Source organism: Cyanistes caeruleus, chromosome 1, assembly GCF_971803275.1.
Source record: "Cyanistes caeruleus chromosome 1, bCyaCae1.hap1.1, whole genome shotgun sequence".
Taxonomy (NCBI): domain Eukaryota; kingdom Metazoa; phylum Chordata; class Aves; order Passeriformes; family Paridae; genus Cyanistes; species Cyanistes caeruleus.
In genome coordinates this window covers 131,548,437-131,562,823 of record NC_141701.1, presented here as the reverse complement: position 1 = coordinate 131,562,823, position 14,387 = coordinate 131,548,437, and the positions used below count along the sequence as shown (strand labels likewise).

The window sequence follows — 14,387 nt, the reverse complement described above, 5'->3', positions numbered from 1 at the left end:
CTCTCTGTGAGAATTGTGAATTTGTGTGGGTATTAAATTATATTTAGCATTCTGACAGGAGCAGACAAACAGAAAGTCTAACAGTAAAATAACATAGATGTAATTTTTTTGCAAACAAGGTTATGCAATAAAGCGAAGAGGTTGTACATGTGCAAGAGAAGAAGGAAAAGATGAAACCTTTTTTAAGACCCAAAGCCAATGTTTGTTTTCAAAAAAATCAGGAAAACTCCCCCTTATAAAGGATTACAGAGGAGGAACAACTTCTAGGCATAAGTGCATGCAATGTAGAGAAAGAAGTGACTTATTAAAAATTGATGTGGACTAATTTTACACATTTAAAATTGAGGTAAATACTCATAAACCAGCATTTTCTATGCATCTTGTGATGTGTTTTATCAAGAAACTTTCATTAGATGGTTTCAGCAGATAAAAGTGATCTCCAGGAAGCTCATAAAAGGCAGTATCTCCACTCGTTAGCTCTCGCCAACCTAACAAAGATATTTAAAGTATCAGAGAAATGTCAATTATTGTGACCATTTTGTATAACTATTTCAAATTTATTATTTAATAATTATTTTAAATTCATATCAACTTTTTGGTTCATACATTGAAACTGCTCTGTTGATTTGTTTCCTTTAAGAAGGAGATACTCTAAAAACTCTTAATTAACAGGTGCACTATAACAAGAAAATGCATAAGAGGAAAACCATTTAAGCAAAGTACCTTGTGCATCATATACTTTATCATCAGATCCAGAAAAGTAGGTAATATCACAGGAGAAAGGGATCATTTCTGCCTTCTGAAATCTGTGAACATAAAAAGTAGTCATAAAACATTCCATAAGATACCTATATTTGGAATTTGCTTCCATATACAAAAAAGGTTTTGTTTTTTTTCTTTCACAAAATGTAATAAATTTCAGGAATTAGATTATACAGGACATCAGGAGGAGAAAATATTGCTTCTTGAAGTTTCTCAGCTCTTTGCCCTACTGCAATTAGATCTAAAATAGTAAAGAAAGAATGACCTGATAGTTAAGGGAAAAAAAGAGCTTCAACCTGCAATAAAAATTGTCACCTACAATAAATAATGATGTTACCTATTTATATACAAGTTCTAGCACTTCAGCATCTTTCAGTGTCGGGCTCCTAAGACCAAAATGGGTCCTACATCCAAGTGTATTCTTGTTTTTGCCAAGGTAAGAAGCCTTAACCACTCAGCTACATGAGCTGTTGTGTAACATCCAGTGGGAACAGCAGTTAGGATACAAGAAGCTGGTTGCTGTCTGGGTTCCCAGAACACAGGGATTCTTTTCTTCTGGTTAGGCTAGAAGACCTTGGATCTGGAGGCTGAATGCAGTGTTCCTGAAGCATGATGAGCTGAGATTCTTAACCTCAGAAAACAATGAAAGACATATATTCCTTTTTAGTAGCTGCTAACTTTGGATCCTAGGTAGAACTGTAATTCTGCCACGACAGGTTCACTACTGTAGTAACAGTTGTGGTTGCTGCAGTACACAGTGTTTCATCTAGGGCTTAAATACTAGAAAACATATAGAAAAGAACACAAAGGAAAAAAACTGTTTATTGTTTCTTTTTCTTTTTATAACAGAAATGAGAACAAGTTACTAAGAAAGAAAATCAAAAACCTAACATGATCAGACAGAAGTAAAAATGTAAAATACAAAAGTAGTACAAAGTTTTAAAACTTACGAAAATGTCTTAAAAATTTTAATGTCTTCTCTGAAATGAAGAGCCATATTTTTCCTAGTGTCTTCGTCATGTGGAAGGTCATAATTTCCTCCTAGAATCTCCATACATGCAAGAAGTTCATCATTTCCTTCAGGTATGACCATGCTTTTGAGGGCAAGATGTACTGCAGACTATCAGTACCAAACAAAACAGATCAGTGGTTTTATATAATATACTTCAAGTAATCTTTTCATTAAAATTATTTTAGAAAAAAATACAATAATTTTCCATCTCCAGAATACAATGGCTGATTCGTTTAATGTTCCCAGAGTACACTTGATGGAAAGGGTTAGTTGCTTGTGCTTAATGAAGTGACAAATTATGAGTGAGCCAAGTACACTCTACTTCTGAAACTTATACAGACAAATAACTGTTAATATGATTTTGTTCAAGCTTGACTCTTACTATTGGAATAAAACTAGTAACATAATCTAAGAAAAAGAAAAACCTAGCACTGGACATAAACCTGGCTAATGTAGGACTGAAGAGACCAACTGATTATGGAAATTTGCAGGAATAACAATTACTTCTATGAATCACTCATACTCAGGACTGCTAAGAAGCCTTAGAAACCAAAGAACAGAAATAGAAAATGCTGACTGAGGACAGGATTGGAAAAATGCTACTTCACTACTGTTTTTCTGAGAAAGACTAGCAGAACCTCAGGAAAAAACTGATTAAAAATGCTACAAAGAATGAGGAGAGAGAAGAAAAATTGGACAAATGTATTGAGGCTGATACAGCAGGTTTATGAAAGACTAGGTCCAGACAGTTATTTCACACATTACACAGTAAGGAGGACCACTTAGTATTTTGGTTTGATTACTTTAGAGTTTTAAGCCAATGGCCATACTAAATAACACAATATTCAAAAACATTTCGTTTAAGAATTAGTTAATTCAAACACTAATTAGCTCAATCATTAGTTTAAGGAGATTGCTCTTGCAAGGCTAAGGTTAGCAGCAGTGAATATTATGTATTCTGCATGTACCTCAGAACACTTTTCACTCCATAGATTCAGAAGAAATGTTTATTTTGTATTAAAACTACTCTGCATACCATACTGAAAAGTATTATTTTTATTCTTCATAGCTAATTTATGATTCTTTTTCATAATGTTAATGATTCTGTAGCTTACATTTGGGGCATGTGCTGCTGACATGAAAAGATGGACTGGCTCCAATCCGTACTTTTCTTTCAAATGAAGTGCAACAGCAAAACTTGTGTAAGTTCCAAAACTGCAGTGAAGAAGCATTAAAGCAAAGTAAATAAAAATGCACATAAAACCTGGAAAACATAAACATAATTTTAATTTTAGTGCTAACTGGCTATCTTGAACAGTTGCTGAAACCATATATGACATGCAGATAATATTAGTTGACATGAAGTATATTCCTACACGGTCTAATTTTGCAAATAAGACTTTTTCATAGTCTCTCTTTCTCTTAACAGCCTCCTTAATTTTCAGTAAGAACAGTTATTTTGAATACTTGAGACTCAGCAGTCTTTAAAATCTGTGTTTCATGAATGGTTCACTGCCTGCATTCATATAGATCAAGCACTGACACAAATATTAACAATAAATGCAATTATAATTGATTAGAAACATGTGTTCAGATGTTGTGCCTGAAGGCATAAATAAATAAATAACCAGAGTCTTTGAGAGCAACTGCATGTTTTAGGATGACTTGACAGAAGATCCTTGCAGAAGCATATAAAGGAAAATTTTATTTTTATTTTGCAAATAAAAACAAGTAACTCTCTATTCCTACAGCTCAGAAACAGAAGCTCCTTCTCCAGGGTATCTAAAAATGTGTATTTTTTTTACCTGTGACCAAAAAATGCAAATGGTTTTTCTTTCAATTCTTTTAACAAAGCACTTGTAACTTCAGTAACTATGCTTGCCATGTCTTTTGCAAAAGGCTTCTCAAGGTGAGTGTGTCTTCCAGGAAGCCTTATACAGAACACTGCAGAAGAGGTGAAGGAAGAGAGGGAAAAGAATTACAGTTATTTCAAACAAATACAGTAAAATAGTTTTAATTAAAGTTTTTAGTTATTCTGCAGAATATACATACTATTCTAATTAATCCTTCTTACAGTTGATACTGTGCACTTGCTTGCTATTGCTGCTACTGTTATTTAATCCTGCAAGAGATTAGGTTTCCACCTGTCCTTTAGTCTCAAATATTGCCCCTCCAGCTGATTTGATTGATAAATGCCTTGGGTAAGAATCCACACGATCTTGATTTCAGCTGAGGTTTGAAAGCAACTTTATTGTTATAAGTTTTAATAACAACCACAAATTCATTAATTACAATATTAGTGAGTTCGAGGGTTGTGTAAAATTTTTTCAAGGGAAGCATTACTAAGTGAAACAATATTAAAATTGTACAATCCCTGTTTTCTTCTTTGTCAGCTCTTCAACACTGCACGTTGGAAAATGTGGAATCATAGTGTGAAGTGGATATTTATAGTTAATTATATTTACAGAGAAGGAAATTTTACATCCTTTTACTATTTCCCTTTCAAAGTTTAGGGGTTTCCTCTCACTGCTTAGTGAAAGTAAGGAATGAATAAATCAGAAAAAAAAATGTTTATTTTTTTCAAATCTCCTTGACATCTTGCATACTGCCAGTTATGTAGAAGTAATAGGTCAGACACAAAGTATTTTAGAAGAGATAGATTAAGCCACAACCTAATACCAAGTACAGAAAAGTTTGCGTCTTCTATACTTTCTGCAGAAACCATCTCTGAAAGAACATGCTGTGCCCTGACTTTATTAATGCACCTGGTCCTAGGCCATTTCCTCAGTCACTTTCTTGGAAGCAGTTCCAGTGGACAAAAGCATTTTCGTTCTTCTTTTTTGTTTTTTCCCCCTAATTTCAAGGAAAATTCAATGTGCAACTACTTACCAGAAAGTATACGTGCATTTAGAGGACTGGTAAAACTGTAATGGCAATACTAATGAATATGAAATTATATTTTTCTTTGTGGAAGGTCTGGAAAATGGCCTTGGTTCCTCTTCAAATAGGTCAAGCAACAGATCTTTTTAGTGCTGATATATCTTGTGAGCAATGAGAATTATTTCATAGTGTAACTAAATGTCATTTCTCTGTTATAAAATTCATAGATTAAATTTCAGTTTTGATACAAAAAGTGCAAACACTGGTAAGAAATACTCTGCAGCCTCTCAAAATTAAAAACAGTTCTCATATCTTCACTGTTAACCTTGCTGAAGACTGGCTTATCAACAATATACAGTGTATTTCTGTTTCTGAATCATACCAATAGTTTCTGAAGCAATCAAGCATACTATACTCTTGTGAAATGTAGCTCTGTGGATATAATTTTTTCACCTTGTCAAATATAATTTGATTCAAGGTGGTACAGAAAATGTACCCTAGTGGAAATGCTAGTTCCTAATGAATGCTCGTTCCTTCCTTTCTGGAAAAGATGCATTGGATAAAGATTGTGGTACTCTCAAGACTATTATATTCAATTTAAAAAATTTGGCTATTGTGTATTTCAGAATTGCTTAACTTCTACTGCAACTACAAAAATTACTAACCTTCAATTGAGTCATTGAAGAGTTTGCCCCATTGAGCAAGTTGTGAAGTTCCACCTCCAGACCACGGAAAGCAAATCAGCCTACACAGAGCATCTGGCCTTTTTTGTACACAAGAAACCAGCCTTTCCATTTCTTAAAAAAAACAAAATAAAACCAAAAAAACAAGAAAGTAACACATCATTCTAGAATAAGACTCTTCAGGAAAATTAGAGTGAATTAAGTGTAAATTGAAACAACAGGGTGCAATAGTCTCTGTCATCAAAACTGCTTGTGCTACAACACAACTGCTTGTGTCTCCTAGATATAAGAGAATCTTCCTGCAACACTGTAAACCAGTTCTGCTTTTATAAATGATGGTAAAATAGTATTGGGCAATACCCTTAGTTAATATTTGTTCAGTCACTGACTACAACAAACATTACAAGTAGCAAAATAAATTGTTAAGGGTTTTCAGGAAGACCATTTAAAACCATAGGTTTTCAGAATATACACAAAAATAAAAGATCCATCTGAAGAACCTAGGAAACATAAGGACCACCTAGTTCAATGTTCTCTCTATAAGAGTGGTAAAATAGATGTCAAAGGAACAGTAGGATGTAGTTTCTTTATATATATAACATCTATGAATAACTCTTTCATGTATTTTTCCAATCTTCCCTTGAATAGGTGGCATTCATTACATCCTCTTGCAATGAGTTGCACAGCTCCACTATCTGATGCATGAAGAATGAATCCCCTTTTTTGTTTTAATCCAACCTATACAAATTTATTTGATGCACATGAGGTAGCACAGTAAATAGAGTGAAGAGTGTACCTCTCAGGGTGCCACTGAGCATTTCTAAGCTCTTCTGTTATATTATCTCAGCCCTCATTATATGGCCTGGCTGTGTTAGGTATCCTTCATATCCATCATCACTGTCCATCTCTGGATTTTTAATTTGCTACATTCTGTTGAGATGATGGAATAACCAGAATAAATATCTGTTGTGTCAAAAATAAATATGTGTTGTGTCAAAATAACCTGGGAACAGAATGTGCTTTGTGAAGATAAATTAATTTGAAATATAATTATACTGAATTTTTATAAAATGTTTTCTGCAACCTTCAGAATAAATTCTCGTGTTCTTATTAAAAAGACTGAAAAAATACTTATTAGGGGATAGCAAGCAGCAAAACTCCATTTCCAAAATGCTGCAAATCATGAAGGGCTATATTCTTGCCTTGAATATAGCTCAGTATATGTAAGGGCTGATTCACCATAAAATACACCTGTATGCCTACGTGCAACCTTTTTTGCCTAGCCAAAAAGTTTGAGAAATGCAACAAATCAGGATAGGCAGCAATTCAGACCTATTTCAAAATTACACCAACAAGATAAAAGAAAACAGACCCAAATGTGTATCTGTCAGCAGTTCTTGATGCCAAACATAACAATTTGGAGAACTAGTACTTTGCAGAACTGCTATTCTGGAGAAACAGCAGTTTATTCAGGGGGTCCCTCCATCTCCCAACAATGCTTCTCTTGTCTCCTGGGCAGCAAATGGTGAGTCACCCATCAAAACCAAAAGGCAGTCAGGGAAAGTAGCAGGTTAGGGAACAGAGAGTTTTGCTTTCCCATGAGTAATAGTGAGAGACATAGCATCAGGACTGACAAGAATAAAACACACAAACATAGGAGAGCTAGTAGGGTACAGAGAGACCCTGCTTAGGCAAAGAGGCAGAAATGCCGCAGATAATGGGAATCTGTTCCTTTCTCAGCCTTTGTATGAAAGGTACACATAGCACATAGAAGGCTGGCACTACATTTTAACCACAGCAATTCACATCCAGTGAGAAGATCACATAGACACTCCACTTCCACCCTACAAGAAATAACTTGAAGAAATAATGACTAAAAAAGGCATGAGGTTTATAAACATTGAGGTTTGGCCTCATAACCCAGTGGTACAAAAAGTATTCAGTAGACTTGTCCACCAAATTAATTACCCAGAGACATACAGTAGGTGCAAGACTCCACAGGACTATTCTCATTCCTTTAAGCACAAACATTTTTGTGTGATGATAGTAAAATCCCCACAACTGCTCACAACCAACTCTGTCTCCTTCAATTGGAAAGTTCTGTATTCACTACTGGCTATCCTGCACCTTGTGGGTGATGTTATCCCATCACTTTGAGGTCAATTACTATATCCAAACCTACTGGCACCCAATCAGAAGAGAAAAATCAGTAGCGAGAACTCGAGGAAAACCATTCTAAGTGCTGTTTTCCTCACACAAATTGAAATATGCTAATAAGGTATGAAAACAAATAACAGATTTCTGAAAAATATCAGTAATGGGGCCAGATTTCTTAGTTGCAGAATGACCTACAGAAGTACTCGATGAAGAGAACAGGAGTAAAACCATAGTCACAATCACTATTGTCTTTGCTGCAAAGGAAACTGCTGTGAGAAAAGCAAAAATGGGATACAGAGAAACGGTGAGGCTCAGAGAGTAACGTAAGTCAAAGCTGTAACAGATGCACTCATCACCAGACACTGCTGGGTCTGCTCATGCTGCTGATGAGACAATCTGTCCCTTCCCAGCTTCTTGGGACATAATGCTCTACCTTTTACTCAGCACTAGCAACTACATAGCTATGTAGTAAGAGCACATCATTTATCAAGCTGAAAACTAATGCTGTAGTTTAGTTTTCACATCAATCTCACCATCCTCCTGTTGAAAACGAAGGGAGCTTTTGTGACCTTTTTTGGAAGCTTCCACACACTTCATTCAGCTGGACAGGTGCATGCTGATATTACATATACAGCCCCAAGGTTTGGATGTAAATGACACATTTGTTCTAACCTAATGGAGTAATTTGCCTTTAAGGATTATTTTACAACTTTCCCTGAAACAACTTCCCTGAAAGAACCTGCAGAGTCTGTCTTACTGGTTTGAAAGATACATTTAGCCAATCTAATTTTCATTCACAAAAACGAAAGGCCACAAACAAGAAAGAACTATTACATGAATAAATAATCTTCTTTGGAGTACACTCAGTTGAATCTCAATTTATTTGAAATCTAAGCATATCTGGTTAGGGAAGTATCTTTCTTTTTTCTAATTTTTTACAAGACAGGGCAGCAATTTAAAAAATTATTATTTCCAAAATATCTTTATATTTGATTTACTTATTTGCCTTACACCTGAAATCTAACTTAGATCCTATTACAACAAAGAGAGGAGACACAAGAATTCTTTCGCATAATCAAGATTTTCCTAGATTGTAAGCTTTGCAAGAAAACTAAGCTTTTATTTTATTCCTTGTAAATTTTAAGTTAGATCTGATGCATTAATGGCAGAAAAATCTACTTTTGAGTGTTCATGATCAAAAAGAATGTTTCTTTCTTGAATATCGGCAAAGAAATGGCTCAGTCATAAAAAAAAAATAAAACCACTAAATTTTAAGAAAGTATTTCCTGGCTTTTATCTCTTCACATTTAGAATAAGCTGAAAATAAAATTCTAGTTTAATAGAGAGCTGTATAAAAGATGAAAAGAGCCATCATTTAAATCACAGAATAACTCAGGCTGGAGGTATCTTCTAGAGATCATACAGTTCAAACCTTCTCTCGTTAGGTGTTGAGGGTCTCCATGGATGGAGACTCTACAATCTCCCTTGATAACCAAGTTCCAGTGTTCAATCATGGCTCATAGTGATGATACTTTTCTTTCTATCTATATGCTTGTTGTCTCTTGTATCCACAAGTCTTCTGTCTTTTTGCTGAGTACATCCAAGAAGAGTCTGGCTCTGTCCATCCTCTGCACATCTTTCTATTAGGTAGGTGAAGACATCTTCATTTGGCACTCCCCTCTTAAGACAAAACCAATTATCTCATTATCTCCTGTACACCACCCACTCGAGTCACAATCACAGTGAACCGTGCCACACTCACTTCAGTATTTCAACATCCTTCAAATACAGCAGAATTAAAAATGGAGCCAGATGTGGTATACCAAAGAAATTTCAGATTATTTTTAAAACATGTTTTTGAGACAGACTTTCAGAGCATGATGAACTTTTTACATGAGCTTTATTTCTTTTCATGTCATCACTTATAGTAGGTGGGCAAGTATTAATTGAAAAGCACAACTGAAAACACAAGTGACAACAAGACTGCTTTCACACTGACCAAGCACAAATGGACCAACAGCCCCATCCTGCAGGGAACAGAAAGCCAAAGGTAAAGAAACGCCAAGTGCTTGCAGCACAGGGCTGCAAGATATTTCCCCAAGGAAAACATTCTATAGCACACAGTCTAAAAATCTGTGGAACAAGTCTTTGTGAACTGCAGGAGTGTGGTATGTAGGGCAGTCCAGGACCTAAGAGGCCTCTCAGGTATCCAGGCACTTGCAGACCCTACATAGTAGACCTGTCTCATTTGTGCATACATGAGTTAACACGCTGTCTGCAGATCCTGGAAGCCAGGGAAAAAGCAATCCTATCCCCAGGTGGCAAGTAGATCCAAGTCTACTCACACAATTTAGATTTAAGGTAGTCCATTCACCTCCCAGCAATAAGCACAGAAGCAGAATAGTGAGCCTGGGAATCAAATGATCCATTTCACAGTAGGTATTGAGTCTGTTACCAAAGCTGCTGGATTGCTTACAACCAGGCATGTATCTGAGACACCTGGCTGGGAACATGGGAATTTTAACAGGTCAGGGCATTGACCACTTGGTATCTGCAATCCTGTAGTAACAGAGCTGTCAGGCTGTAGGATAGTTAGGCAATATAATCCTCTACTGATTGTATCTTCACAAGAGAAATGCAGTTTGTGCAAGTGCAGATTGGTGACAGACACCAACATCTCAGTGTCCTGAACATTGTGACACAGTTGAATTTTTTTATTTCTGTATCAGTACCTTGCACATTACTGTATCACACACATTTGGTTACACGCATTGTTCAAATAATCCTTAGAAAAAAAAGTGAAAAAATATGTTTTCCAGGGTAGGCACTTAGGCTTTCTGAAAAATTACAGGTTTATGGAAAGAGGTGTCCAGTTAGAGAGAAAACACATCTGTTACATGCATAGTAATATTTATTACAGGTTTTTGAGGTTTATGATTTATATCCCTAGAAGTTTTCTTACTCAGAAAAAAGCAGTGGTGTTCCATTTACGAGACAGCAAAATGCATAAACCACAGGAAAAAAAAATGTGGGAAGCCATATCTCAGTAGTTCCTGAGTTCAGGAAAATACTGGTCTTTGCCTCTTGAAAAATAAAGACTGAAGGCAATCCTTTGTCATTATACCTAGATGCTATAAATTAATGGAAAAAAGTATGGAGCATACCCATCTTATTAGTCATATTTTTCCCAGTAACATATCTCTCATGGCCACATTTTTAGCAGACTATATTTGAAATCAGTTAATGTCACTGCTAACATCTAACAGCTGATGATGAAAAAAAAAATTTAAGTGTCATTACCAACTGAAATCATGTCCTCCAGAAATCTGTTTGCCCATCCCTTTACTTAGTCTTGAAATAAAATCTAGGACATTATTACAGAAAACCTACCTGTGGGACACTTGCATCTGATAAGCTCAAAGCATCCCTAATCCAAAATTATTGAAATAAATATTAAAGTCACACAACATGCATTCTCAACATGGACTTTACTACTTGGACCTTCCAGGGTGTTGGAACTGCCCAATATACAGATCATGTGAATGCTCCAAAAACAAATACAAGGAGCAGTATAACCTCGCCTCCTTTCCTACTGCTTCTGCTGCCAGCCTAGTTCTGCTATGGTGCAACCACATAACCTCTGCTCAGATGTTTGAGGAAATTATTCCATTGAGAAAAAGAGCTCTAAAGGAGTCTACACAGTTGAGCTGTGAAAGGTAAGAGAGATAAGATAGCCACAGAGATGCCAGGCAAGTAGCCCAACAATCCAGAGGAAAGACACCAATGTGGAGAGATAATTACCATGTCAAGGGAAAACATGAGTTGGGAGATTGCAACTTCCTGTTTAGTATCTTTATTGATAATTTGGATGAGGGGACTGTGTGCACCCTCAGTAAATTCACAGACAACACCAAGTGGTGTGGTAGGGTTGATGTGCTGGAGGTTAGGAAGGCTCTGCACAAGGGTCTGGACTTGGATCGATGGTCCCAAGGCCAGTGGCATGAGATTCAACATGACCAAGTGCTGAGTCTTGCCCTTGGGTCAAAACAACCCCATGCAGCACCACAGGCTTTAGGAAGAGCTCAGTATATAAAGTGAAGAAGGCGGAATGGGGGAACGTTTTAAGGCATGGTATTTGTCTTCCCAAGTAGTTGCTACACATGACAGAGCTCTACTTTCCTGGGGATGGCTGAACACCTGCCCATGGGAAATAGAAAATGAATTCCTTGTTTTGATTTGCTTTTCTGTGTAGCTTTTGCTCTCCCTACCCACAAGATGTCTAACTTTTACTGATGTGATCCTCTCGCTGATCCCACTGGTGAGCGAGTGAGTGAGTGGCAGTAGGTAACAGGGAGCCATCTTGGCAGCAGAGAGTAACAAAGAAGCAAATAGAAGGCACCACTGCTGCAGAGGCAAAGAGAAGTCATGGAACATGGTGAAACTTAGTATGGCAGAGTATGTCATAGAATTTATTTTTTTTAACTTTTTTAAAATTATTATTCTGGGCCAAACCATAGGTCTCCAACATACACTACCCAGGTACACATGCAGCTGTCAGATACCTCTTCAATATGCCAAATAGCAGAACTCTATTCTATTTAGGAAGAGCTCAGTATATAAAGTGAAGGGAAGACACTCTGGCAGGTGTCTCTGAAAGCAGAGACCTCATTCATGGCAAGTAGGGCTGGGTGGGCCTCACATGTCCTTCCCAGTACAAGTGGTGCTTCACCATGTGGTGAAATGTTTTCTCCAGCATGTAAAGACTACTCCAAACGCCACCCGATCACATCACTCTGGTTACTGCTTACTCTACTGCTGTGGAGCTGCCAGTCACACCCCACAAGCATTTCTCCCACATAACATTTTAACAGGTGGCACAGAAACCCACCAGCCCAGACCTGCTCCACCCTTACAGATTCCTGAGCTATTGCCCACCCACAAAGCAGTTGGGCCACTTACCCTGGGTGAGGAGTCCCCTGGGCCAGCCATGGCTTGCATCTGGTCTCAGTACTGCTAAGGACACCACCGAAGTTAAGAGCACAGCCACTGAGGGACAGCAGCTGTGAAGAGCCCCTGCCCTCTAATGTAGCCTCAGCTCTGCTTTCTCCCCATGTCATAGATCCTGAGTTCTAAGGATCACTGAAGTCCAGCTCCTGACCCTATGCAGGGCATCCCAAGAATCACATCATATGCCTGAGAGCATCTTCCAAATTCCATGCTTCTTGAATTCTAGTAGGCTTGGTTCTGTGACCAATTTTCTGGGGAACCTGTTCTAGTGCCCAACCATTCTATGGTGGAAAAAAGATTTCCTAATACCCAGCTTAAACCTCTCCTGACACAGCCTCAGGCCATTCCCTTATTTCCTGTCACTGGTCACCACAGAGAAGAGATCAGTGCCTGCCCCTCCCCTTTTCCTCACTATGAAGTTGTAACTACAATGAGGTCTCCCCTCAGTCTCAACAGACCAAGTGACCTCAACTGCTCCTCATGTGGCTTCTCCTCCAGGCCCTTCACTATTTTCATAGCTCTCCTTTGGAAGCTCTCTAATAGCCTAAAGTCTTTTGGATGTTGTGGACACCAAAACTGCCCCAGCACTGGAGGTGAGGCTGCCCCAGAGCAGAGCAGAGGAGGACAATCCCCTCCCTTGCCCAGCTGTGATGCTGTGCTTTGTGTCCCCCAGGACACGGCTGGCCCTCCTGCCTGCCAGGGCACTGCTGATTTATATTCAACTTTCTAATGACCAGGTCAACAGAAACTAGGTCTCCAGTCTCTCATTCCCCAGTCTGTACGTACGTCCAGAGCTGCCCTCTCCCAGGCGCAGAATCCGGCACTTGCCCTTACTAAACTTCACACAGTTGGCGATGGCTAGCCCCTCCGATTGGTCCAGGTCTCTGCGGGGCCCGTCTGCCTTCGAGGGAGTCAACAGCTCCGCCCCACTTCCAGCTGTCCTTTAAACTCTTCCACCGGCGCGCCCAGAGCGCAGGGGCCGGCGAGGCCGCTCCCCTCACGCCCCCGCGGCCGCCCCGCCCCGCGCGGCTTCCGGACCCGCTGGGAGTTGGGACAGGAGCGAGGGCGGCGGCCGGGGAGGTGGGCAGGGACCCGGGACTGGTGTGAGTGATGGAACCTGCTGTCCTCATTCCTTGGGGTGCGCGGTGGTGGGGCGAGGGGTGGGCTCGGTTCGGCTGTCTCCTTACGCCCAGGCCCCAGCCGCCAGGGGCTCTCCCGGGCTTTTCTCGATGCGGGCCCTGAGCTGCTGTAAAGACTGCTGTGGTGTCGCGGGCTTCACAGCCGGCCCGGGGGGCGCTGGGGTCGGGATACGGCCGGGGGTCGGGCGAGGACCTTGGGGAGGGTCTGCAGGGGGACTCGGAAGGGCCGCCAATCGGGCTGGGGGGTGATTCCCTTTTCCCCAGATGTCCTCTAGTCTCTGGCTGTGTCCCAGGGCTGACTGGCTGATTCATGGGAGAGAAAGCGACAGTCCTCGAGCTGGTTAATCGCGGCATGCTGGGGAAAGCCGCCTGGTCGTCGTTTCCCCCTGTTGTGTGTGTGCCTCTCGTGGCTGCGAGCCAAAAAGAAACCCTCTGTCCGTGCTTTGTCGGGGAACGTTTCCTGATATCTGTCTTTTACCGTGTAAATGGCAGGAGGCCGGAGCGGGGGAGAGAACAGTGTGGGGAGATTCGTCATCGAACGTGGGCTTCGTGAATAGTCTGCTTGGTTGTGCTGCAGAGCTGCAACATGGAAAAGCAAGTGCTTGAATCCTCAGAGGAACGAACATTTCAGTACCAAGATTCTCTGCCTTCCCTGCCAGTACCTCCTCTTCATGAATCTTTGAGTAAATATCTTGATGCAGGTAATGACTTAATGTTGTAATGGCAGCGTGTCATGTGCTGTTGTAA

The 14,387-nt window shown here is 39.5% G+C and overlaps 2 protein-coding genes and 1 long non-coding RNA gene across 5 annotated transcripts in view; 2 read left to right on the top strand and 1 right to left on the bottom strand.

Annotated features, from left to right (window-relative positions):
- Positions 1 to 20: 20 nt before the first annotated feature.
- OLAH (oleoyl-ACP hydrolase) lies at positions 21 to 13,532 on the bottom strand. The gene is made up of 7 exons (XM_023920271.2): positions 13,288 to 13,532; positions 5,320 to 5,451; positions 3,580 to 3,718; positions 2,890 to 2,989; positions 1,713 to 1,882; positions 724 to 806; positions 21 to 488 (listed from the first exon to the last, which is right to left on the bottom strand). Exons 2-7 carry the CDS (start codon positions 5,447 to 5,449, stop codon positions 355 to 357), a joined length of 756 nt encoding a protein of 251 aa, XP_023776039.1. The 5' UTR covers positions 5,450 to 5,451; positions 13,288 to 13,532; the 3' UTR covers positions 21 to 354.
- On the top strand, positions 1,773 to 5,488 carry LOC147655911 (uncharacterized). The gene is made up of 2 exons (XR_015278312.1): positions 1,773 to 1,845; positions 5,281 to 5,488. It is a non-coding gene; the product is annotated as an uncharacterized LOC147655911 (long non-coding RNA).
- The window catches only part of CROT (carnitine O-octanoyltransferase), a 19,122-nt gene continuing 18,204 nt past the window's right edge, over positions 13,470 to 14,387 (top strand). The window contains exons 1-2 of one of the 3 annotated variants that reach the window (XM_086858774.1): positions 13,470 to 13,639; positions 14,133 to 14,341. In XM_086858774.1, coding sequence (XP_086714900.1) covers positions 14,227 to 14,341 — 115 coding nt within the window. In that variant the 5' untranslated portion in view covers positions 13,470 to 13,639; positions 14,133 to 14,226. The remainder of the gene's footprint in view (positions 13,640 to 14,132; positions 14,342 to 14,387) is intronic. The other 2 variants (XM_086858766.1, XM_086858759.1) reach the window with 2 other exon arrangements.